Source organism: Carcharodon carcharias, chromosome 2 (genome assembly GCF_017639515.1).
Source record: "Carcharodon carcharias isolate sCarCar2 chromosome 2, sCarCar2.pri, whole genome shotgun sequence".
Taxonomy (NCBI): domain Eukaryota; kingdom Metazoa; phylum Chordata; class Chondrichthyes; order Lamniformes; family Lamnidae; genus Carcharodon; species Carcharodon carcharias.
In genome coordinates this window covers 125,490,406-125,516,691 of record NC_054468.1, presented here as the reverse complement: position 1 = coordinate 125,516,691, position 26,286 = coordinate 125,490,406, and the positions used below count along the sequence as shown (strand labels likewise).

General features: G+C 44.6%; 1 protein-coding gene across 1 annotated transcript in view; it reads left to right on the top strand.

Moving 5' to 3' along the window:
- slc24a3 (solute carrier family 24 member 3) overlaps positions 1-26,286 on the top strand; it is a 374,289-nt gene that overhangs the window by 308,471 nt on the left and 39,532 nt on the right. The window contains exon 7 of the mRNA XM_041182903.1: positions 15,275-15,349. Within this exon, the coding sequence (XP_041038837.1) occupies positions 15,275-15,349 (75 nt within the window). The remainder of the gene's footprint in view (positions 1-15,274; positions 15,350-26,286) is intronic.

Below are 26,286 nucleotides of genomic sequence, written 5' to 3'. Positions count from 1 at the left end.
TAATCCTGATAGCCAGTCAATGAAGGAAGAAACCAAAGTCAGTCTTTATTTGGAATAGATTTACTCACAGAGTGAAACACTACAGATATATACCTCTACCGTCAACATCTCTTTGTCCTTTTGTCTATGACATCTTTTGGCAATCTCCACCTATCACTGATCCTCTATCCAGCTCTACCTGCCCCCCACCCCCCCACTTAAACCGGCTTATATTCCAGCTCTTTTCTATTTTTTCTTAGTTCTGACGAAGAGTCATTAGGACTCAAAACGTTAACTGTGTTCCTCTCCGCAGATGCTGTCAGACCTGCTGAGTTTTTCCAGGTATTTTTGTTTTGTTACAGATATATATCTCCTAACTCAACCCATACCCAATGTCAGTAAGTGTCTATCTGTGCTCAAACCATCCAATTAATGCTCATGACCTGTATATACTTAACCTCAATTGATGCGGTTAACATCCTCTGTTCCTTTACACTTCTTGGCATCTTATTGCACTTCTCACACAGCACCTCTGACCAAGAAGGTGAAGACCAAATAGAGAGATAAAATTAAGAGTATAAGGATTGGATATGCAAGCACAACTAAAAATTGTTTCTTCAGGTTTTACATTTGAAGTCCAGGAGGTAGTGGTGTGAAGGGACTTCCAGATGACAAAGACACAGCAATTAAAGGAATAGCCCTCTTACTGAGCCAATGAAGTGTAAAATGAGTCATCCAAAGTTAGATGAACAAAGTGTGCTGAAGGAAATTTATAACTAGGGGGACTTTGGAAAGATAGGATAAGTTGAGGCTATGGAGGACTTTACATATAAGCAGAAGGATGTTAGGGTTCAAGAAACCAATGGAGCTTGACAAGGATCTGGATGATTTGAGTACATCACTTTGTGCAGGTGAGGATGAGGCCTGGATTTTCACAGAGTCATGCCGACTCTGGACTCCAGAAAGGTGGATGGGACCCAGATCCGGAGGTCCTGCCCCATTTCCAAAAGATCCTGTTTTTGCTGAGAGAGGAAAGAGGATGACTCAGACATGAGGAAAACCCAACTCAGCAGGGCCATTTGAACTCCGTGCTGAGTACAAGTATACCCTATTTTCACTGTAGCAAGGGCCTTAAAGTGTCAGTGAGACTTGAAAAGAAAATCTGTTGTAACAGATACAACATCTGTTTGTTGACATTACCCTATGATCTGTCATTATGTCCTGATTAATGCTTGGCTGCTTTCCACAACCTATCATTATCTTAGTAGGGGACCCTAAATTAACAGTTTGACTGACAGCTCAAAGAAATTATTAAAGGATTAGTTGTCTTTAATGTAGGGTTATAAATATAAGCCTTTGTTTTTATAAGGGCTTAAGTGTTTGAGGGGGTTTAAATGTTTTGAATGGGCTTTCATGAATGGGAGGCTTTTTTTTTTACTGTATTGAAGACTGTAATAGGTATTTGGAACTCTATTTTATTTCATCTCAACATGGCCTTTGAGGTTTGCCCATGGTGGATACTGGGTGAGTTGCCATGGCAAGTCTAAGGGCAAAGGGTGGTGGGTGGGTTGGTTAAAAACTGCCAGGTAGTGGGCATCCACATTGAAGCAACATGAACCATAATATGGGTGTATGCAGATTTCATATCTACAGATATATAACCCATTGTCAAGATTCAGGAAATCTGACCTGACCTGAGTGTGTATGGTTTATTGAAAGATCAACCAATTGAAGCCTATATAGGGATACTTGTGTTCCAGTTTCTGAGATGGAACATGTAACTTTTGAAGGTGAAGAGGTGATTTAATAGAGGTTTTCAAGATGATGAAAGGTTTGACAGAGTAGAGAGAGAAATGTTATTCCCTTTGGTAAATGGATCAATAGCTAGAGGTCATTGATTAAAAATCATTAGCAAAATATGTAGAAGAGACATGAAGAGAATGTTTCCACTAAGCGAGCTGTTGGGATCTGGAATGTTCTATCTAAAAAGCTAGTGGAAGCTGATTCCTGAAGTAATTTTAACAAAGAGTTGGAGGATCAGGAATTTCCATGGGTTACGGGCAAAAAGCAGTGATGGGGGACTAGGCACGACTGCCCCTCCAAAGACCCATCACAGGCACGATGGGCTGAATGGTGTCCTGTGCTGTAAGTTTCAAAGAAAGTTAATCAATATTTTAGGAAACTGCCACAAATTTCTCAAAAATCTTTTTGAGGTTTCTTTTTCCTTTATTCTTTCATGGGATGTAGGTGTCACTGGTAAGGCCAGCATTTGTTGCCCATCCCTAATTGCCCTTGAACTGAGTGGCTTTCTGGGCCATTTCAGAGGGCAGTTGAGAGTCAACCACACTGCTGTTTGTCTGGAGTCACATCTAGACCAGACCAGGTAAGGACGGCAGATTTCCTTTCTTAAAGGTCAGTAGTGAACCAGATGGGTTTTTACAACAATCAATGATAGTTTCATGATCACCAGTACAGAGACTAGTTTTCAATTCCAGATTTATTAGTTTAATTTAAATTCCATGAGCTGTCTTGGTGGGATTTGGACCCCTGTCCCCAGAGCAGTAGCCTGGGTCTCTAGATTACTGATGCAATGACATTACCAATCCACCATTGTATCCTTGGTTCCGTGCTAATTTCAGCCATTTTGGATGCTGTCCAGAGAATCTTGCCAGGAAGTCACCCCAGGGGGGAGAAAGCTTTTATTAAAAATCTTGATTATGGGAGACCAGAGAATGATAGCTTTCTGCTATGAGAACATGAAGGTGATTATTTCTGGAAATCACATGGAAAGCATTTAGGTGGAATGTAAAGTGATTAAGATAAATTACATTTTAAAAAAAAACTTAGAACGTCAGGATTCCAGGCCCCTCTACTGATCCTCATAGCAAAAACCCAGTAGCACCTGGAGATAAGAAATACATATTGAAGATCACCTTAATATGAATGAAACCCACCAACACCAGCGAGGGGGGATCAGGAAATCATCCTGCAGTGTCACCTCAGCTAATGTAAATGGACTTTGTCTGCCTGACACCAAGTCAGGGTTGATAATAGAAAGTACTCAATATTCATGGTGTGCCCCTAGAATTACTTTCGTCATTTTAGAAGAAAATTTCTTTCACCATTTTATTCCTTGAACAACCTTTCTTTTTTAGCAGCTAACTTGGTTTGTTGGTTTGGAGGTGCAGGATCCCTCTGTTGAGAAGAGGTCTCTCTAAGGTTTTCAAGAAATATTAATGATCAATTTTGTTTTCTTTTCTGTTTGGTTCTCTGTTTCTTAGATTGACATCTAGAATGTTCTCAGTGAAACAGTATCTCCTGTGACCTCGCACCCAATGCCCGGAGACCCCCATAAAATAAGAGCATAAGTAGTTTAGTGGCTGGTTGGATTCCGGCTCCAATTAGGTAACCTTTTACAGTGTCAGCCATGCCTTAGTTGCTAGCACTCTCGCTTCTGAGTTCAAGTTCAGGCTCAGGGCTTGAGTACAGAAATCAAGGCTGAAACTCCAGTGCAATACTGAAGGGGAACTGTACTGTCATCATTTTTCAGGTGAGAGGCCATCTGCCTGTTTGGGTAGATATAAAGGATCCCATGGCTCTATTTCGAAGAAAAGCAGGGGAGTTACCCCAGTGTGGAGGCCAATATTTATCCCTCAATCAACGTCACGATAGGCGAATTGTTTGGTTATTATCACCTTGCTGTTTGAGGGAGTTTGCTGTGCACATATTGGCTGCTGTGTTTCCTTCGTTACCACAGTGACTACACTTAGAGGATTTTATTGGCTGTAAGGCACTTTGAGACATCCGGGTGGTTGTGAAAGACGCTATATAAATGTAATCCTGCCTTTCTTTTACAAATCAACATTAATTTGTTACTTTCCAACAGTCCCATTCAGGTGACCTCTCACATATCCTCAATCCTTTAACTGGATCTGCACCCAACTGCTTCTCGAGTCCTTTTGTACTGTCTGCTTTAATGGTGTTCTACTCCTTCCCATGTCTCTTGGCATTATGAAGGAACTACCTGACTTCTTTAAGATCAGGTAAGATCATGCACGGCTAGCTGATTTTAGGGAGCGGGAGAAGGGAAATTCCCAAAGCATTTTAATTCAGGATGCTGGCAGGTAAGATTCAGAAGCAAAAACATCGGCCCACTTTCACATGCAGGAAAGGGCCAAGGGTTTCAGGACTGAGAATAGCAAGCTGAAAATAAAATTTGTCGAGGGGAGGGAACCAGGACTGTGATGTGTTCCACTGGGGACAGAGAATGAAGCAGCAGCTTCCGGAATAGCTTTTCTATCGATTTCAGCTGCCTTTGAAGCTTTTTGGAAAATGCATGAGGCAGTGTTGAAGCTAGATAAGACAAACCTCCCATGGGGGATCACAGGAGCACAGTTCAACCATTTCCAAGAAATGTTATTCCATTTTGTCGACTCTCACAGGCTGTATATAACCTTGAGGCTTAGTGTTCCTCATCCATCCAGATGTCCTCCTTCAGAAAATAGAATCATAACATCAGACAGCAGAGAAGGAGGCCATTCGGTCCATTGTGTGTGTGCCATCTATTTGAAACAGCTAACCGAATGGTCCTATTCCCCTGCTGTCACCCTGCAACCCTGCAGTTAAGTTCTCTTTTTCAATATATAATCGCTTGTTCATTTATATTTGAAATAAATAGATTGTTTCTCAATTGCCAAATAAAGGTTTCAGCAATCATCACAAATGACTAAACCTGTATTGAACTTCTAGAGAGTAAAATACTGAATATTACAAGTATATTTTTGGTTCACATGTGAATAATTACAAAATCTCAACTTAAAAGGGATATTATACCGCAACTTTTAAGTTTCTTTTCACTTAGGCTAATTTTAAATGCTTTCCATTCCGTTGTTACACTGCACATCACACAAAACATTCAATTCTTAGTTTTAAACTTGCTTGATGCTGATTATGCTCTTAATGTGGAAGTGGTATTCTGGCTGCTATCCACGAAGAAGCATTCTGTTCCCAGTCGGTTAAACACCTGAGCGGATTCTTGTATAGATTTTGCTGACTTTCGCGACCATAACGTGTGCGAGAACCATAGCTGCAATTCCAGAAATGGCTGGTATACTGACAAGATATCTGCATGTATTAAGAAAACTGTAGCTGAACGCTTGCAAGAAATGTAAGTGAGACTTTAATGGTATGCATGAAATCAAAATAAAGGTCAGAATTTAATGTCCACCCCCAAGGTGAGTTTAGAGAAGGGGAGGGGGGCATTTAATGGGGTGGGACTGTGCCAGGCGGGGACCCCGCTGCGTTCCTGCCTCTGCCATTAAGTCCGGGGTGGGAGGTTTCGTGGATGACCTACCCGCCCCGCCAGCAATTGAGGTCCTTAACTTAACAATTAATGCCCACTTCAGGGCCTCATTAAGTAGTGGACAGGGGACTCGCCATGTATGGAACCTGAAAAGCAAAACCATGTGGGGATTGTTTGCAGGCTTCCTGTGGAGTGGCTGGTCTCCCGTTCAAAGGCACTTGGCACCTCATCGAAAGACACGGCATCGGGAAGGAGGGGCCTGCTGAGAGCCACTCCCCTGCCTTGCCTCCAACCTCCCAAACCCTTTTCTCATTACCCTTATCCTGCCTTGATTCACTTGTGTCTGTGTCCCTCGGTGATCTTAGGCCTGTCCCAGAAACTGGCACTGCTCCCTCTGGCACTGTTTGCAATGGACACTGCCTGCCTCTTACAGGGGCCAACTGCACTCAGGTTGGGATTTCCGCCCCTGGGGGTCCTTGATGCAGGGTAAGACCTATCGCTGGCCACTTAAGGGCCAGAGAAGTACTTAATACCAACTGGAAATCCCCAAGAGAAGTGATGCAGGGCACTCACCAGACCTCCATATGGCTGGCAAGCCTCCCATTGCCTGCATTAAATACTACCCAAAGGTTGGGAAATAAAGAGACAATTAGGAGAGAATCAGGCAGAAAAAGTTTTTAAAAATTAAATCTTCAACACTAATTTTTTTCTGATGGAATAAGATTCCAAACTTGTAAAATTAATTTTTCAGGACCAGAGAGGTTGTTCAGCAATAATCATCACGTAAGATGTTGTTACAAACTCACTCCTGAATTCACCAGCATTAACTTTGTCTGCCGTTTTAGTGCAGAACTAGTGGGCAAGTACTGCAAGTTCACACTGTTGTTTTCGTCTCGGTACTGAATCTTTTGGTGAGGACCACAAAAGTCAGGCTGTGGAGGAGTACATACCAACATTATGAATTAGGAGCAGCAGTAGGCCACTTGGGCCCTCAAGCCTTTTATTTGTCCATGGGATCTGGGATCTGAACATCACTGTCTAGGCCAACATTTGTTGCCTATCCGTAGTTGCCCTTGAGAAGGTGGGGTGAGCTGCCATGCGGTCCAGGTACACCCACAGTGCTGCTAGGGAGGGAGTTCCAGGATTTTGATCCAGCAACAGTGAAGGAGTGACGATATATTCCCAAGTCAGGATGGTGAATGACTTGAATGAGAACTTCCAGGTGTTGGTGTTCCCATCTATCTGATGCCCTTGGCCTTCCTAGATGGTAGTGGTCATAGGTTTGGAAGGTCTGTCTAAGGAGCCTTGGTGAGTTCTTGCAGTGCATCTTGTAGATAGTACACACTGCTGCCACTGTCAGTGGTGGAGGGTGTGAATGTTTGTGGATGGAGTGCCAATCAACAGACTGCTTTGTCCTCGATGGTATCAAGCTTCTTGAGTGTTATGGGAGCTGCACTCATCCAGGCAAGTGGAGAGTATTTCAACACACTGCTGACCTGTGCCTTGTAGATGGCGAACAGGCTTTGGGGAGTCAGGAGGAGAGTTACCACAGGATTCCCAGCCTCTGACGTCCTCTTGTAGCCACAATATTTATATGGCTAGTCCAGTTCAGTTTCTGGTCAGTGGTAACCCCAGGATGTTGATAGTGGGGGATTCAGCAATGGTAATGCCATTGAATGTCATGGGGCATGTTAGATTCTCTCTTGTTGGAAATAGTCATGCCTGGCACTTGTGTGGTTTAAATGGTACTTGCCACTTCTCAGCCCAAGCCTGGATATTGTCCAGGTCTTGTTGCATTTGGACATGCACTGCTTTAGAATTGGAAGAGTCATGAATGGTGCTGAACATTGTGTGAACATCAACAAAAACAGAATTACCTGGAAAAACTCAGCAGGTCTGGCAGCATCGGCGGAGAAGAAAAGAGTTGACGTTTCGAGTCCTCATGACCCTTCGACAGAGTTCTGTCGAATTTTCCAGGTAATTCTGTTTTTGTTTTTGTTTTGGATTTCCAGCATCCGCAGTTTTTTTGTTTTTATCTATTGTGTGAACATCCCCACTTCTGACCTTATAAGGGAAGGAAGGTCATTGATGGAGCAGCTGAAGATGGCTGGGCCTAGGACACTACCCTGAGGAACTCCTGCAGTGATGTCCTGGAACTGAGATGATTGACCTCCGCCAACCACAACCATCATCCTTAGTGCTAGGTATGACTTCAACCAATGGAGCGTTTTTCCCCTGATTCCTATTGATTCCAATTTTGCTAGGGCTACCTAATGCCACACTCAGTCAAATGCTGCCTTAATGTCAAAGGAAGTCACTCTCACCTCACCTCTGGAGTTCAACTCTTTTGTCTATGCTTGAATCAAGGCTGTAAAGAGGTCAGGAGCGGAGTGACCCTGGCGGAACCCAAACTGGGCACCAGTAAGCAGGTTATTGCTAAGCAGGTGCCACTTGATAGCACTGTTGATGACCCCTTCCATTACTTTACTAATGAAGAGTAGACTGACGGGGCGGTAATTGGCTGGATTGGATTTGTCCTTCTTATTGTGTACAGAGCATACCTGGGCAATTTTCCACATAGCCGGGGAGATGCCAGTGCTGTAGCTGTACTGGAACAGCTTGGCAAGGGGCACAGCAAGTTCTGGAGCACAAGTCTTCAGTACTATTGCCAGAACATTGTCAGGGCATATAGCCCTTGCAGTATCCAGTGCCTTCAGCTGGTTCTTGATATCATGTGGAGTGAATCGAATTGGCTGAAGACTGGCACCTGTGATACTGGGGACCTCCAGAGGAGGCCAAGACGGATCAGCCAGTCAGCATTTCTGGCTGAAGATTGTAGCGAATGCTTCAGCTTATCTTTCGCACTGATGTGCTGGGCTCCCCCGCCATTGAGGATGGAGATATTTGTGGAGCCTCCTCCTCCAGTGAGTTGTTTAATTGTCATCCACCATGGATGTGGCAGGACTGCAGAGCTACGATCTGATCTGTTGGTTGTGAAATCGCTTAGCTCTGTCTATCGCTTATGCTGTTCGGCATGCAAGTAGTGCTGTGTTGTAGCTTCACCAGGTTGACACCTCATTTTTAGGTATGCCTGGTGCTGCTCCTGGCATGCCCTCCTGCACTCTCCATTGAACCAGAGTTGATCCCCTGGCTTGGTAGTAATGGTAGAGTGAGGAGATGCTGGGCCATGAGGTTGATCAAGTACAATTCTGCTGCTGCTGATGGCCCACAGTGCTTCATGTTTGCCCAGTTTTTAGTCGCTAGATTTTTTCAAAATCTATCCCATTTAGCATGATGGTAGTGCCACACAACACGATGGAGGGTCTCCTCAAAGTGAAGATGGGTCTTCGTCCCCACAAGGACTGTGCGGTGGTCACTCCTACTGAAACTGTCATGGACAGATGAATCTGCGGCAGGCAGGTTGGTGAGGATGAGATCAAGTATGTTTTTCCCTCTTGTTGGTTCCCTCACCACGTGCCACAGACCCAGTCTAACAGCTATGTCATTTAGGACTCGGCCAGCATGGTCTGTAGTGGTGCTACCGAGCCACTCCCAGAGCACACTGCGTCCTTGCCACCCTCAGCGCTTCCTCCAAGTGATGTTCAACATGGAGGCATACTGATTTATCAGCTGAGCGGAGTGGCAATCATGGTAATCAGCAGGAGTTTCCTCACCCATATTTGACCTGGTGCCAAGAGACTTCATGGGGTTCGGAGTCAATGTCAAGGACTCCCAGGGCAACTCCCTCCAACTGTATACCGCGGTGCCGCCACCTCTGCTGGGTCTGTCCTGCCTGTTTGACCATACCCAGGGTTGGTGATGGTGGTGTCTGGGACATTATCTGTAAGGTATGATTCCATGAGTATGTCTATGTCAGGCCGTTGCTTGACTAGTCTGTGAGACAGCCATCCCAATTTTGGTAGAAGCCTCCAGATGTTAGTAAGGAGGACTTTGCAGAGTTTACAGGGCTGAGTTTGCCAAGGTATTCAATCCTGTGAGCCAAGGCAGTCTATTTAAGCACCTGCAGAAAGTTGGCTGCCTGCCATTGGTGCTCAATGTGATCTCCTCTTTCCCTGGCAACATGATGGCTAAGGTCAGCTCTGATGGGGCAACATCAGAACACTTAGAGATGCACAGTGGTGTCAAACAGTATCTGGTTCTGGCATTGATGCTCTTTGACGTATTCTCCTCTTTGCTGCTGTTATAGACCTTCAGGTAATCTACAGAGGGTGTCTACTTACATACCAGAGCTGACAGAAAGCTGTTCAGCCTTGCTGACATGAGATCCAAGACAAAGGTGCAGCAAGTCCCCATCAGCGAATTGCTTTATACTGATGATACTGCATTAACATTCCCTACAGAGGAACACCTTCAGTGGCAAATGGACAGACGCTCTCATGCCTGTAAAGAGCTTGGTTTGACCATCATCATCAGGAAGACCAATGTCATGGTCTAGGCCATCTATCAGCATTAACAATGTGATGCTGGAGGTAGTTGATATCTTCACATATCTGGGCTCCACAATCACCAGCAACTTGTCACTTGATGCTGAAATCAAGACACAGAAGCTGCAGCTATAATGTCCAAGCTGAATAAGAGAATGTGGAACAACAGCAACTTGACTGAGAGCACCAAACTGTGAGTCCACCAAGTGCCCCTCTACAGTGGTGGGACCTGGACAACATAAGCTAGGTAGGAGAAAAGGCTGAACAGTTTCCATCTTGGCTGTGTCAGACGTATATCCTCAGCATTTCTTGGCAGGTCAAGGTCACCAACTCAGAGGTTCTGGAGAATGCAAATTCCATCAGCATAACTCAGTGCTAAGCCAATGATGTCTGCACTGGCTCAGCTATGTTCCTCAAGTGAATGATGGCTGTATACCCCAAAGACCTTCTCTACAGTGAACTGGCCACTGGGTCACCACTTCCTGGGTGTCCATACCTCCTCTACAAGGGCACCTACAAGTGAGATATGAAGATGACAGACATTGACACTGACAAGCGGGAGACTGTCACTGACGGCTGTGACCTCTGGAGGCTGACTGTTTGGAAGGGCATTGGAAGAGGCGAGCAGAAACGAGAAGCTCAGCTGCTCAGAAAGAGGGCCCAGAGAAAACAGAGGCCAGGAAATCATGCACCTTGCCAGCCCAATGTCTTCCTCTGCAACAAATGTGGCAGGGAGCGCCATGGCAGAGTGGAGCTCCTGAGCCACACATATGAACATACAAACTAGGAGCAGGAGTGGGACTCTCGGCCCTTCAAGCCTGCTCCGCCATTCAATAAGATCATGGCTGATCAAACTGTAACCTGCCGCTTACCCCTTGAAAACCTGTCACCCCCTTTTTAATCAAGAATCTATCTAGCTCTGCCTTAAAAATATTCAAAGACTTTGCCTTTTGAGGAAGAGTTCCAAAGACTCTCAACCCTCACAGAAAAAAATTCTCCTCATCTCTGTATTAAATGAGTGACTCCTTATTTTTAAATGTGACCCCTAGTTCTAGATTCTCCCACAGGAGGAGACATCCTCTCCACATCCACTTTGTCAAGACCCCTCAGGATCTTAAAGGTTTCAATCAAGACACCTCTTACTCTTTGAAACTCCAGTAGATACAAGCCTAACCTGTCCAACCTTTCCTCATAAGACAACCCGCCCATTCCTGTTATTAGCCTAGTAAACCTTCTCTGAATTGTTAATACATTTACATCTCTCCTTAAATAAGGAGACCAAAACTGTACACAACACTCCAGATGTGGTCTCACCTGTGCCCTGAAACAAAATCTCCCTACTTTTGTATTCAATTCTCCTCGCAATAAATGATAACATCCTATTAGCTTTCCCAATTACTTGCTCTACCTGCACACTAAGCTTTTGTGATTCCTGCATTCAGACACCCAGATGCCTCTGAAACTCGGAGCTCTGCTATCTCAAGTCTACCTTGACGGGGCTGGCAAGGGCAAAGGAGGTAACATGAGAGTTGACTAAGGATCATTCACGTTGTGTCAGCTATGGATGTTCTGTCGAGCCGACAGACCCGAATGTGCAATCAGCCAACTTGATGTTGATCCTGAACAATCCAGCCAGTGATTTTCCTCTATATTCATGATTAAAATTTTTGTATGCGAGATTAATTGAAGACAGAAAAGGAGGACTTCTATCCACTATTAAATAAAAAACCTTTCCCCCTCAACATTGAAATTCCAGGCGGCAAAACAATTCTATACAACCCTAAATCCCAAATTGTTCTTTTAGCTAATCTTGTAAGGTTTTATCGCCACCTTCTAGATTGACTTGCGAGTCCATGTGTTGGAGCATGAGTACACTGACCTGTTATGAAACCTTTCTTAGCTTATAATTATTTTCCAAAACAGGAGGTACAGTCAATTACTTGGAAGATCAAAAGAAACTGGAAAGGGACATTAATAAGAATGAGGGGAGTGTCGGATAGAGTTCCATGCCAGTAGAGTGAGACAAAACATGTTGGTTTAAAAGTGTTTACAGCAGTAATTATAGTTTGAATGAAGTGGGTTCAGCATTGTGGAAGAACAGAAGGATTTGGGGGGTTCACATTCATGGCAGTACCTTAGGTTGATCAGATTCTAAAAAGAAGCCGAGGGATTCTAGATTTTTCGCAAGAAATGTAGAACATGAAAGCCAAGAGGAGAATAAGCCTAGTAAAATTTTAATTGTTGTAAGATCTTTCCTCGGAGACCACATTGTATGCTGGTTGTGACTGGCTAAGGAACGATTGCAGAGACATTGATACATCTGAACAATACTGATTTATTGGATGAACGTAATTTTTTATGATATACAAGACCACAGTGTAAACCATCAGCTTTTTCCCTCTCTCGACTCTTGTGTCATGTGTCTCCCTTACATCACCATGTGGGTGGTATTGTTTCTCCAGCCCCACACATTAACCCTTTAAACCCTGAACTCCCTAATACTACATTAATCAGATCTCAGTTAGAGTATTGTATGCAATATTGGGCTCTATTCTGTAGAATGGCGATAGAGGCCTTCAAGTAGGTCCTTTGCAGATTGACTAGGATGCTGCCTGGCAAGAGGAAATACAAATATGAAAACAGACCTGAAAAATTGAGCATTATTTTTTAGAATAACACAAATTGCAAGGCAACACAATAGAAGTGTTTAAAATGAAGAAAGGATGGTACAGGGTAGACAGAATGGTCAAGAACAAACATTAAACATTAGAACAAAGGACAGAAGAAACAGAGTTGCAGAATGAATGTCGAGGGTTAATGGTTGAGGCAAAAACCTATGCTCTCAATTTTAATCCCCTGCCCCCCACTCTGCACAATGGGTGGAAAGGGTCAGAGGTTTGGGAGGCAGGGTTGGGATCAATATATTTACATCAAGCAAGTCAACCCAATTCTCCAAAAAGAAACCAAAATACTGCTACTGCAAATACTGGAAATCTGAAACTTAAGAAGAAAATGCCGGAAATACCTAGCAAGTTTGGCAGCATCAATACAGAGAGAAACAAAGCTAATGTTTCCTGACCAATATTTATCCCTCCATCAACATCACCGAAACAGATTATCTGGTCATGATACAATTGCTGTTTGTGGGAGCTGGCTGTGTGCAAATTGGCTGCCGCGTCTCCTATATCACAAGAGTGACTCCACGTCAAGAGGCATTTCATCGGCTGTAGTAATAGCAATGCAAATTCTTCTTGCAATTCAGTCATTGTAAGCTAGTGGCTTTGGTCTCTAAAGTCCTCAGCAGAGAGTCAGCAAAGAGCTGCAAAACCCAGTCTCTTCTATGGGACCGGAAAGCGCGATCCCTTCCTGTGGAGGGAATGGATTGGCATCCCCGTGCATCCACTTCATAAGCTGCTGAAGTAAGCCGTGCTAATGTTTCAATCTGTGTGTCCGCTTGTTTCACTGGAGGCGGAGGCTGTCACTATTAATCAATGAGATTGTTTTCAGTGGAGCTGGGAGGCTCCAGGAATCATTCAGATGATAGCTGAAGAACAGAAATAAAGACTGTTAGAACATTTGAGGCTCACATTGGAATCAATCAAGGAGACTTCATTTACTCCTGTCAATTGTTGATGAACTAGCGGTGGCAAATTTTTAAATAAGCTATTGGGTTTTTGAAAGGTAGTTTATTTAGCGTTTGTCTCCCAAATAAGCTGCTCAACTCCAGATTTGAAAAAAAAGTTGTGTTCCTCACAGGCACCTTATGGAACATGCTTGCCTATTGTGTTTCTGTGGACAATTTATTTTCTTTGAGATGGGTTGCTGCTTTCGATCAGAAGAATGTTCCCTGGTCTAAGTGCATTATCCTGTTAACTACTCGCAGAACTACAGAGAATTAGAAATTAAACAGGACCTGGGGAAAAGTTACAACTTAGAACTGCAATCGTCTTCAAAAAAATCGCATCAAATCAGATACCAAAAATCAGTCGCTTCGGGCTAGGACACAGCCTCACAGCAAATTAAATCTACTGCTGCTGTTTCTCACACCTCCCCCCGCCACCCCCTACCCCCACCCTCCCCCTGCACCTCCGTCAGTAAATTCTAAAACCATCACTGCTGAAAAATCCACTTCTGCCCATGTGCAGTAAAAGTGATGAATGTTAAATCATTCAGTGGCAATTAGGGGTGGGCAACTAATACTGGGCTTGCTGATGACTCGCACCTCTCATGAAAGAATAAAAAATACTGTCAGTCTGCAGTTTAAATTATGGCAAATCAATGTCCCGCTGCACTTTCAGAATGTTTCCTTCTTTTCGTGTGCCATAAGCTCTTAAAAAAAATACCCCAGGCTCTTTATGAACATGGTTTTGTTTGGGATGTGTTGATTTTTTTTTTAGTTAACTTTTGCAAGCTTTCCGGACTGATATGGATCGTGAAAGGATAGTTTCAGGGCTTCTCGACAAAGAGCATATTAATAAAAGAATCCCAAGGTTGGGGAGAAATATTTGGGGGTGAATTTTATGCCACCACCCCCACCGACTTAATTAAAGTCAGAGGGTCATGAAATTTAAAGTGGGTGGCCAACCCAACACCTTCACACCCGCCCCCGCCCTGTCTCCCATCTTACAGAGGGGTGGGTAAAGCATCAGGAAGCCAGCCCAGCTTTAGGCGTATTGAAACCCTTAAGTGGCCAATTCGCTACCACTTCAATTTTCAGTCTTCAGGGAAAGATGGGGGCATGGCGAGCAGCCCAGTAGCTTTCATTGCATGGGCTGCCGGCAGGCAGGAAGGAGTTGGGGGGGTGGGGCGGTGGGTACCATCTTTGGGCAAATCCCCCCCTGTGCCCATCAGAGTCACCTCCCCTCACAGGGATCTGCCAGGCAGGCCTGTCCAAAATCCCCAAACTTACCTGAGTTCCAGGATCCATGCCACTTTGTCTTCGGGGACTGCCTGCAGTCCCAGCAGTGGCCACTACTCGATCCTGGAACTGCTGGGGCTCCAGAGAGGCCCTCAATCAGATATTACTCCAGGAACTTCCTGTCCCTGAGGGGTGGAGGTCCCACTCTAAATCAGTGAAGGCTGCCTCCATCGCAACAGGGCAACTGGATTTCTGGTTGGCAGGGTGCTGGTGGACTTTCCAGCCTAGGGGGCGTGGATAATCTTTCCCCCATAAAATTCACTCCTCTAAGTGCCCATAACTGATGTTATTTAGCCTGTAGACCAGAGTTACTGCCCTCTTCAACTTTGTGTGATGCCACATGCGTCATATTTCCTGTCATATGTAGGAAACATGTTGGAGCGTTGACTTGTCTAATGCTGTCTTTAGGAGTAATTCATGTATGGAGCAGGAGGAGTGTTTAGATTTCCTCCCTTTGAGGAGTTATGTACAACCTTACAAGCAGTTCTATTATATTCAGACATGGATGCTGTTGCACGTGAAAAACCAAACTGCGTTATCCATTTCATGGAACCCTTGCTTTACTCTGTTGGGACTTGGCAATTGTTTGAACTGCAAGTAATGTGTCCTCTTTGCTCTGTCTGCTTACAGGTTGTGCCATTGACGTGGTGGTCATTGATCAGAGATTCCACTTACTACACATTATCAGTGATGGCCCTCATCTTGGTAAGAATGTTATCGAATTCTAATGGAATTCTAATGTGTAAAAGATTGGGAAGGGTGTCAGGAGCCAATTCTAGGAGTTGGAATTAGGGAAGTAGAATATAACCCATATCCAAAAACTAGATGGCGTATGGCTTCCTTACCCTGGCCCATGCACAATGATTACACCCATTTTCTAATGATCAAAGAAAGTTTATTTTGGAGGTTAAAAATCAGAACATTGAAGGGTTCATTCTCCAGTGACTTCACCAGAATTCACAAAAAGACTAATTCACCTCAGAAGTGATATTTGATTTAAAATAGATTTAAGACTGACCTTGGCAAATAGTTCAGAATTAATATCAGGTTATTTTACTTCAAAAATAAATGGAAGGTTTTCTCAGATGACCTCTGCAGCTGTCCCAACACTGCCCCTGCTCTTGCACAGATCAGTTCCACACCAAGTGTCCATTCAACCATTAGGGGGGAAGCCTTTTCCTGACCATGTGCTAACACCTTTAGCGAAAGCAGGCCAGGGGTTCAAGCTGCGGAGTCTCCTTGAGCACCAACTGTTGGCCTGTGTTTGGGGCCAACGTGCCGGGACACCCCAGGCCAGTGTCACAATGAAGCTGACAGGATAGTGTGCGGTATCCAGACTGTGGCGAAGCTGAGTGAGCCGTCTGCTGCTGCTCAGCAGGTCGGGCAGTATCCCTGGACAGAGAAACGGTTCAGGTTGATGGTTTTTCATCAGAGCTGGAAGAATTTCCATTAAAAGCAGGGACGGTGTTGGGGAAACCCGAAGAAGAAGAGAATAAAAGGGAAGACCTGCGATAGGATGGAGGGTAGGAGTGATTGAATGACAAGAGGGATGATGGTGCAAGGCAAGTGGGGTGGTAATGACACAATAACGACACAGAAGATGAGTCTAGAAGAGTTGTCAGTGACAACAGTGGAATCATTGCCAGCACCTGGTAAATGGAAGCAGTGATGAGGTAGCCTACTGTATAAGAACATAAGGAATAGAAGCAGGAGTAGGCTATTCGGCTCCTCGAGTCTGCTCCGCCAGTCAATAAGATCATTGCTCATCTAATTGTGGGCTTAACTCCACTTTCCTGCCTGTCACCCATAACCCTTAGCTCCTTTGTCAATCAGAAATCTAATTCAGCCTTGAATATATTCAATGACCCGGCCGCCACTTCGCTTGGGAAGAGAATTCTAAAGACTAATGACCACCCGAGAGAAGAAATTCCTCATCTCATCTCCAACTTAAATGGGAGACCTATTATTTTGAAACTGTGCCCCCCTAGTTCTAGATTCCTTCATGAGAGGAAACATCCTCCTGCCTACCCTGCCGGCGCCCTCAGAATCTTATGTTTCGATAAGATCACCTCTCATTCTTCGAAACTCCAATGAGTATAGACCCAACCTGCTCAACCTTTCATCACAAGACAACCCCTTCATCCCAGGAATCAACCTAATGAATCCAAAAAAGTGTGAGATTATGCATTTGGAGAGAGCAACCAAAGCAAGGGAATATTCCACAAGTGGGAGGATATTGAGGGATTGAGGAAGTTAGACACTTTGGAGTGCATGTCCACAGGTCCCTGAAGGTGGCAGAACAGGTGGATAAGGTGATAAAGACGGCATAGAGATTGTTTCCTTTATTGGATGAGGTATTGAATACAAAAGCAAGGATGCAATGCTGGAACTGTATAAAATGCTGGTTAGACCACAACTGGAATTTTGTGTATGGTTCTAGTCACCACATTACAGGAAGTACATAATTGCTCTGGAGAGAGTACAGAGGAGGTTTACAAAAATGTTGCCAGGTCTTGAAAATTGCAGCTATGAGGAAAGATTAGATAGGCTAGGGTTGTTTCCCTTAGAACAGAAGAGGCTGAGGGGTGACCTAATTGAGGTGTACATAATTATGAGGAGCCTAGATAGGGTAGACAGGAAAGACTTGTTTCCCTTAGCTGAGGGGTTAATTACCAGGGGGCATTGATTTAAGGTGATTGTTAGAAGGATTAAAGGGGACATGAGGAAAAACTCTTTCACTTGGAGGGTAGCGGGCATCTGGAATTCATTGCCTGCAGTGGTGGTTGAGGCTGAAATGCTCAACTCATTTAAAAGGTACCTGGATCTGCACTTGAAGTGCTGTAACCTGCAAAGCTACAGACCAGGTGCTGGAAAGTGGGATCAAAATGAGCGGCTAGTTTCTTTTTATCTTTTTGGCCAACACAGACATGATGGGCGGAAAGGCCTCTTTCTGTGCTGTAACTTTTCTGTGGTCCTTTGGAATTGTTCTCTGAACTGCTTCCAATGCAAGTATGTCCCCCCTTAGCTAGGGTCACCTAAACTGTAAACAGTGCTTCAGGTACCATCTCACCAACTCACTGTAGAGTTGTAGCAAGACTTCCCTACTTTTATACCCTGTCCAACTTGCAATTAAGGCCAACATTCCTGTTTGCCTTCCTAATTCCTTGCTTCACCTGCATGCTGACTTATTGTGATTCATGTACAAGGACACCCACATCCCTCTGTACTGCAGTATTCTGCAGTCTCTCTCCACTTAAATAATATTCTGCTTTCCTATTCTTCCTGCCGAAGTGGACAACCTCACATTTCCCACATTAAACTCCATCTGCCAAATTTTTGCCCACTCACTTAACCTATTGCAGACTCTTTGTATCCTTCTCACAACTTGATTTCCTCCCTATCTTCTTATCGTCAGCAAATTTGGCTACAATACAGTTGGTCCAGGTCATTCGTGTAGATTGTAAATAGTTGAGGACCCAGCACTGTGGCACTCCATTAATTGTGGGTTGCCATCCTGAAAATGACCAATTTATTCCCACTCCGTTTCCTGTTAGTTAGCCAGTCCTGAATCCATGTTCATATAGCCCATTTACCCTCTTTCTACTTTATGACCACAAGATCTGATCCTGTTATTGGTCATGATGGTCAATACTTATGACCCTGGTGATGCAACCAATCTCGTCAGCTTCCTCTCTCTCTCTCTCTCTGCTGAATGAACCCTGAGTTTAATCATTTTCTAGAGAAATGATCCCCATTGTTAACCTCTACTAATTCCCCTGAAGTTCCAACCATTTTACTGCCCCTGCTCCTTGCACTGAAATATTGCTGTCAAGAGTTTTTTGTCATTCTTTTGCAAAGTAGACGTGAAAAATCCCAGAAAATTACCTTCGATGCCCATTAGATCTGCCTGGAAAATTGTAAATGGGCTTCATTTTGTCCCCTTGTTCTGTAGTTTGATATTCTCTTACCTGGTGCCATCCAGTTCAGGACCTGGGTATTGAATTGTATTAAGAAAGCTCTTCTCCATCTTACAGGATGATTACTAACGCACAGCCACATAGCTCAAAGCAGTTCTGGCAAACGTACTCAGATTATGTTTAGATCTTTGCCAGTCTATCATACAGTGTGTCTCCACACACTTGAAGTTCCAAGTGCTGTAAATTGAATTAGCGCTTGGGTTCTACTTTTGGCTCTCTTTGAGCAACTGAACCTCATTCAAAAGCAGCAATGGGCGAGAGCCATTTTTGTGGACGTGCTAGTAGACTGAACCTGAGTCTACTGCAGTTGCTGTCTGTGGATTCCAGCTGAGTGCTTCAGAGCTGGAGTATTATGTCTTCATTTTAATTCTGTGCATGATTTGAGTTTGGGTGTACCTGAATTATTCCAGGAAAATACCGCTGGCGTATACCTGTCCTTGGGCAAGTGGACCTGGAGTGGGGTGGGGAATGTTACTGTTCCCCCCCACCCCGGCTCCCGTGGCATGGGAACCCGATTCTCAGATTGGAAGAACAGGGAGTTCTCCTTTGAATAGAGGAGGTTATGGAATGATCTAACGCAGAAACCAATTGTCCCCAGTGGTCTACACAGGAGGGACATAGATATAGGATTCACAGATGAGGGCTGGTGTGGATAAACCTATTTACATCAAGGATAGTGAGGCTGTTGGCTACTGAACCAAAGACCATGTCAGCAGTTAACAATAGGTTAGATCTGTGTTTGACAGAAAGTAGGATATAAGGATATTGGAACAGGGCAGGCATATGGGATTAGGAAGCCATGACTCCAGAACATTAGCCTGGGTCTTCGGATTACTGGTCCGGTGATGTTACCACTAAGCCACCATCTTCCCTCTATTGGTAACGTTACTGGATTAATGACCCAGAGGCCTGGACATGAGCTCAAATCCCACCACAACAGCTGGAGGAATTCAAGTTCGATTGACGAATAAATCTTGAATTAAGAAAATGCGAGTCTCATTAATAACTATCATGAAATTATCATTTTGTCATAAACACCAATTTGGTAATAATAATTATAGTAAGTAGTATTTATTTTTCTGGTGGCAGAGCATAGCGAAAGAGACTTTTTGATAAGTAGCATTAATTTTCTGCTATGTACTTGATGGAGATCCCTAAAGCTCTGATGATTTACCAAGATTATTCACTGAGATTGAGCTCGTTACTCCAAATATTCAGATTCAGATCTAAATAAAGTGTTTAGTTCACTAACATGAAACTGCATAGAGTGGCACCAGTGCTAATTTCCAGATTGCAGCCATTTAAACGTTGTGCACACTTGTACAGTCAGGAAGAAGTCAGGCAGATTGGAATGTGCACATTTAGCTCACGCCTTCGGTGGCGATGCCCCAGGAGGGACTGGTTACCTGAGCTGCCTTCTTCAACAAACCCATCTGACGAATTTCCAGCATTTATTGCCCCCTCCCTAATTGCTCTTGAGCAGGTGGCGGTGAGCCACCTTCAGCTGAAAGGTTTGCTAGGCTGTTTTAGAGGACAGCCTCATTGGCGTGTGGCTCCGGAGTCACATGTAGGCCAGACCGCCTGAGGACTGCAGATTTCTTCCACTGAAGGACATTAGTGAACCAGATTGGTGTTTATGACAAAATGATAATTTCATGATCGTTATTAATGAGACTCGCATTTTTTTAATTCAAGATTTATTCGTCAGTTGAACTTGAATTGCTCCAGCTGTTGTGGTGGGATTTGAGCTCCTGTTCACAGTATTTGTCCAGGCCTCTGGGTCATTAATCCAGTAACATTACCATTATAGAGAAGATGCAGGCTTAGTGGTAACATCACCAGACCAGTAATCCAAAGACCCAGGCTAATGTTCTGGAGACAGAGGGTTTAGATCCCACCATGGCAGCTGGTGGAATTTAAATTCAACAAATAAATCGGGAGTTGAAAGCTAGTCTCAGTAATGATGACCATGAAGCTATCAATTGTTGTAAAAACCCATCTGGTTTAAGAATGCCCTTTGAGGGAAAGGAAATCTTCCATCCTTACCTGGTCAGGCCTTCATGTGACTCCAGACCCACAGCAATGTGGTTGACTCTTAGCTGCTCTCTGAGATGAACAGGGCACTTGGGAATGGGTAACAAATGTTGGCCTTGCCAGCAACACCCTCATCCTATGAGAGAATTTTTAAAAGTGCTACAGTTCCCTCCTGTCACATCTGCAGTCCGGTTACATCTGGATAACTGCTCACTGGTGCCACAAGAGCTACTTTATTGCTTTGCCTTGCAGCACAATGCTATATCATTATAAGAAATAGGAGCAGGAGGTGGCCATTCGGCCCCTCAAACCTGTCCCGCCATTCAATAGGATCATGGCTGATCTGCCCCAGGTCTTGACTCCTCTTTCATGCCAGCTCCTCATGGCCCTCAACTCCCCAATATTCCAAAAATCTGTCTACCTCCTCTTTAAATACTTTCAGTGATCTGGCCTCCACAACCCTCTGGGGTTGAGAATTCCAGACATTCACTACCCTCTGAGAGAAGAAATTCCTTCTCATCTCAGTTTTAAATGAGTGTCCCCTCATTCTGTAACTATGGCCCCTAGTTCGAGATTCCCCCACCAGCGCAACTAATTGTTTGGGCTGAGTGAATAATACAGCCCCCTGAAACACCACTGTACCGGTAGTGCTGCCAACGTTAGCACAGTAATCCAAAGAGGTCATAATGCAAAGCCATTTTGACCCCTAGGCTAAATTAAAATGCTAAGACCATCAGAATAGTGCATTGAGCTTTGAGTTAAATATATAATTTGAAGTCTTTCTATATATTTAACTCAAACTCAATGCTATATTCTGATGGTCTTAACATTTTAATTTAACCTAGGGGTTAAAATGGCTTTTAATTCCACTCATCCAGCTGCACCAGCTAGAACAATAGCAACTTGCAATTATATAGTGCCTGTATCATCCTGAGGTGATTCACACGCAGACTCAAGGAAACATTACAAGCAAAGCAACAAATCAAGGGTGATGACCAAAGCTTGGTCAAATGAATGGATTTAAAGAGGTTTGGACAAGTGGAAGGACTTGGAAGGGAGCACCAGAGAGTAACACCTTGAGAAGACTTGACCGAGGGAGGGGTTGGGAGGATGGGAGGGATGGAATGCACAGGAGGCAAGAGTCAGTTCAATGGAGCGTTCAACAGGATGGACAGAGAGATGGAGAAAATTGCGGAGAATCAGACGGAGGCAATGGAGGGATTGACACTGCTTTTTACACTTTATATAATTTCTGACGTGTTTTGGAGGAAAATGGTGAGTTTGGACCTATGATTTCCAAAAGTCTTCCTGGCATCATTTCTGAGTCTCTTGTAAACCAATTGATCGAGATTGTTTGTACATTATTATATTATTACATGATGCGAATACAAAGATGTTGGTAGGCAAACTACCTACCTACCCACTCCCTATGTTCCTATGCAGAGAATTTTACAACACTAAAGCTTGATCAAAGGAGTAGATTTTAAGGAATGTCTTAAATGAGGAGAGAAAGGTAGACACCGTGTTTAGGGAAGGATTTCCAGAGATTAGGACCGAGGCAGCTGAAGGCACAACTGCCAATGGTGGAGAAGTTAAAGTGAGGGATGTGCACGAGGCCAGAATGGGAAGAGTACACAGATCTGTGGGGGTTGTAGGACTGGAGGAGATTACAGAGGTAGGGATGAGTGAGGCCAGAGGGGAATTTGAAATCAAGGGTGAGAATTTTAAAAGCAAGGTGCTGCCAGACTGGAAGCCAATGTAGCGAGCACGGGAGTGATGTGCAAACAGGAGTGCGTGAGAGTTATAATGCGGACAGCAGAGTTTCCAGTGAGCTCGAATTCAGAGTAGGATGCCGCAGGTCAACACTGGGAGTCAAGTAACAAAGGTGTGGATAAGGGTTTCAGCAGGGGATCAGCTAAATAAAGGCAGCACAGGAAAAGGGAGCACAGAGGCTTTATTCTCTCAAGCACCTATATCACAGAAGATCATTATTTTCCATGACCGAACACAGTTACATATTTCTGCTAAAGCGATCTGAAGCTCTACATAAACCAGAAGCTGAGAAGATTAAGAGCCTCAACTTTATAGTTGTACCTGATATGTTTGGGATTTGACTGCCATCTAGTGGTAATTCTCATTATTCTTTATTTCTGTGTTATTTGTTAAATCAGCTGGTTGTTGCTGGAAACTGGGGCCTGAATTTCACCCATCTCTGCTGGCATGTTTTTAGGCGGAGAGGGGTGCGTGAAATTGAAGGAGCAGGTTTCCCCCTGGGCTCCCACTGCCCTGACTTCGCAGCAATTTTACGCTGGGATGGGCAAGGCCTCGGCCTGCCTTTGTCCGGTTGAGGCCCTTAAGTGGCCAAATATTGGCCTCCCAGCCTCAATGAGGCCTCGGGCGGGAAGCAGGGTGGGAGGAGGAAACACCTCCATCAGAACCCCCCCCCCCTCCACTTTTAACCTCGGGTGCCCCCCTCTTCCTCCCTTATGGTCCAATGACTGCTGGACCTCGTCTCCCCCACCAAACCTTTCCCCCAGCACCCCAATCACTCACTTTCTGCCCCCCAACACCCCCCCCCACCACCTCCCTGGACCTTCCCTACCATCCCCAGCCTGGGACCCCAAAAACTGACCTTTCCATCCAGGCCCAGGACATCGGCTCTGTCAGCTTCATGCATTTCCTCTTCTGCCCACTGCAGCTCCTGTTGCCTGTCTGTAAGACGGGACTTGCTCTGGAGCGAGGGGGCAGGAAATGGCTGCGGCAGGGGGGACAGTTTTCACCGCCGACTCTTCGGACAGCGAGAATGGAAACCCGGCAGTCCGGAATATTCTGGCCTGGAAGTTGTTGATTGTGTCAGGTTTCAATCATGACGGCGCTATTGTAGATCTGTCTCCACACAGGAATGACTGACAGTTAACGAGCAGATGTCCATCTGTGAACATGCCCCTATTTAATCACCCCTTCAGCATGAAAGATGGAACTGTACAGCTAACTGACATGAAAGAAAAATTAGGAAATTAATGTCTTCAACAATGGGGGCAGGGGGGAAAAGTCCAGTTTTCAGTGATGGACACAATGAAAATCATAAGCACTTAAACAACTTCAAATAAAAATAAATCGAGGTCCATGTAAAAGTAAATAAGAATAGAAGGAGGCTGTTTAGTTCCTTTGGGCAGCTCCACAATTCAATTACATTTTGGCTGATCTGTACATCAATTCCTTGGACTCTCCTTTTGTCTCATATCCTTTGACGTTGTTACTTAAAAATCTATTGATCTCTGTCTTGAATCTCCAACTGTCCCCCAGAATTTCAAGCCTATTGTGGGAGGGAATTTTAATCCTATCAAATGACAGAGCAGACTCGAGGGGCCGAATAGCCTACTCCTGCTCTTATTTCACATCTTCCTACCCATGTCGTTCCAAATTTCCACACTGCCTTGTTTCAAAAATGTGCTTCTTGATTCTTCCCCTGAAGGGGCCTCACTCTAAACAACGTTTTTTTTTCTTGATTCCCCCCCCCCCCGCCCACCACCACTGACCTGAGGAAGTAATTTGTTTTTCCATCCCTATCAAATCCTTTTAACATTTTAAACCTCTTAATGAGATCAACCCTCAATGTTCTGTGATTGAGGAAATGCGAGCCACGTTTCTGCAACCTGTCCTCACAATTTAACTCTCTAAGCCCAGGTATTGTTCCTCTTCAATTTTTTACTTTCAACAGTGCAGATGCTTCTAAATTCATGGCATTCAGTTCTTCTGCCTGTACTTAAGGGCACCATTTCCACAACCCCCCCCCCCCATCCCCGATTGGTGCCCTCAGTCGGTGGCGCGCTGCCATTTTACGTGGGCGGGCCCAATTAAGGCCCGCCCAGCTCGACATCCGCCAGGAAGCGCCATGCGCTCCCTGTGCGGGCAGGTGGGGGAGGGGATTCCCTGAGCCGGGAGTGGAAGAGCGCACAGGTCTGCCCGAGGCAAAGTGCTGCCTCCGGGAGCTGGGCTCAGGTTTGAAAACTTTATTCAAGGGAGGAAAAAACATTCCTGATATGTCCCCTCGTGCGACACTGTCACATGAGCTGGGACATGTCAATTACTTCTATTTAAAAATTTTATACACATTTTAAATCCCTCATGAAACCTTATCCCGCCCATGGATGAGGCTTCATGTTTTTTCTGAAGGCCGCCTGGGCTCTTCGCCTGCCGGGCAAACCTTAAGGTTGGACAGGCAGGTCCATTAATTAGGTTAATTACTTTTTTAAAGGCCTCAAGTGGCCATTGACAGTTCGGCGGGTGTACAGCTGACTCAGCTGTGTGCCCACCGAACTGAAAATCTCCAACCCCACTCGCCGACCAGAAAGTGCAGCCCTAAGAACTTAAGAAATAGGAGCAGGAATAGACCACATAGCCCCTCTAACTTGCTCCACCATTCGGCCCCTCTAACTTGCTCTGCCATTCGGCCCCTCTAACTTGCTCCGCCATTTGGCCCCTCTAACCCGCTCTGCCATTTGATATGATCAAAGCCAATCATCTGCCTCAACTCCAGTTTTCTGCCCACTCTTATCAAATGATAGAGCAGGCTCAAAGGGCTGAATGGCCTACTCCTTCTCCTAAATCCTATATCTCCCAAGTCTTTGATTCCCTGGGACGTCAAAAATCTATCGATCTCTGTCTTAAGTATACACAATGGTGGAGCATAACCCTTGGGGACAGAGAATTCCAAAGATTCCCTTCTGAGCGAAGAAATTTCTCCTCACCTCAGTCCTAAATGATCAGCCCCTTATCCTAAGTCTGTGCACCAAGTGTTCTGGATTCCCCAGCCAGAGAAAAATAGCCTCTCAGTGTCTACCTTGTCAAACGCCTTCAGAATCTTGTATGTTTCAATGAGATCGCTTCTCATTCTTTTAAACTCCAGAGAATATAGACCCAACTGACTCAACCTCCTCATCATGGGACAACCCCCTCATTCCAGGGACCAGTCCGATGAACCTTTGCTGTCCCATCTCCAATGTAACTATATCCTTCCTTATATGGAGACCACAAGTGTACACAGTTCTCCAGGTTTGGTCACAACAACGCCCTGTACAGTGTCACAAGACTTCCTTATCCTTGTACTCCCTCGTAATAAAGGCCAACCTGCCATTTGACCTCTGTAATTACTTGCATGCTAACTTACTGTACGTGTACAGTCTCTCTGGACATCAGTATTTAAAAGAAAGCTACAATGCTGTTTCATTCGAAGTACCGAAGGTCAGAATATTCTTCCTCTCGAGGACCAGAGCTATCATAGTGCAAGCGAAACCAAAGAGCCAAACTGACCATAACTTGGCGCCAATTGACGCACAATTTGGCAATCTCACAGTGAAGCCAAAAGATCGTCCAGTGTAAGGAGCATAAATACACGTTGCTTGGTTCAGTAGCAAAAGTCGAAGCAAAAAATTCCACTCTCTAGAATGTGCATCGCCTCCTGCAGCGGTAACTGGTACTGCATGTAAAAGTTGCCATTTGCAAAATACATTTTTTCCATTGACTTTGGATAATTCAGACTTTAGTACACATTGCTAGCAACTCACTTGTGAACATCATATAATTAGGGAAATGAAGGACCATCAGTGATAATTCTAAATTATCTAAGAA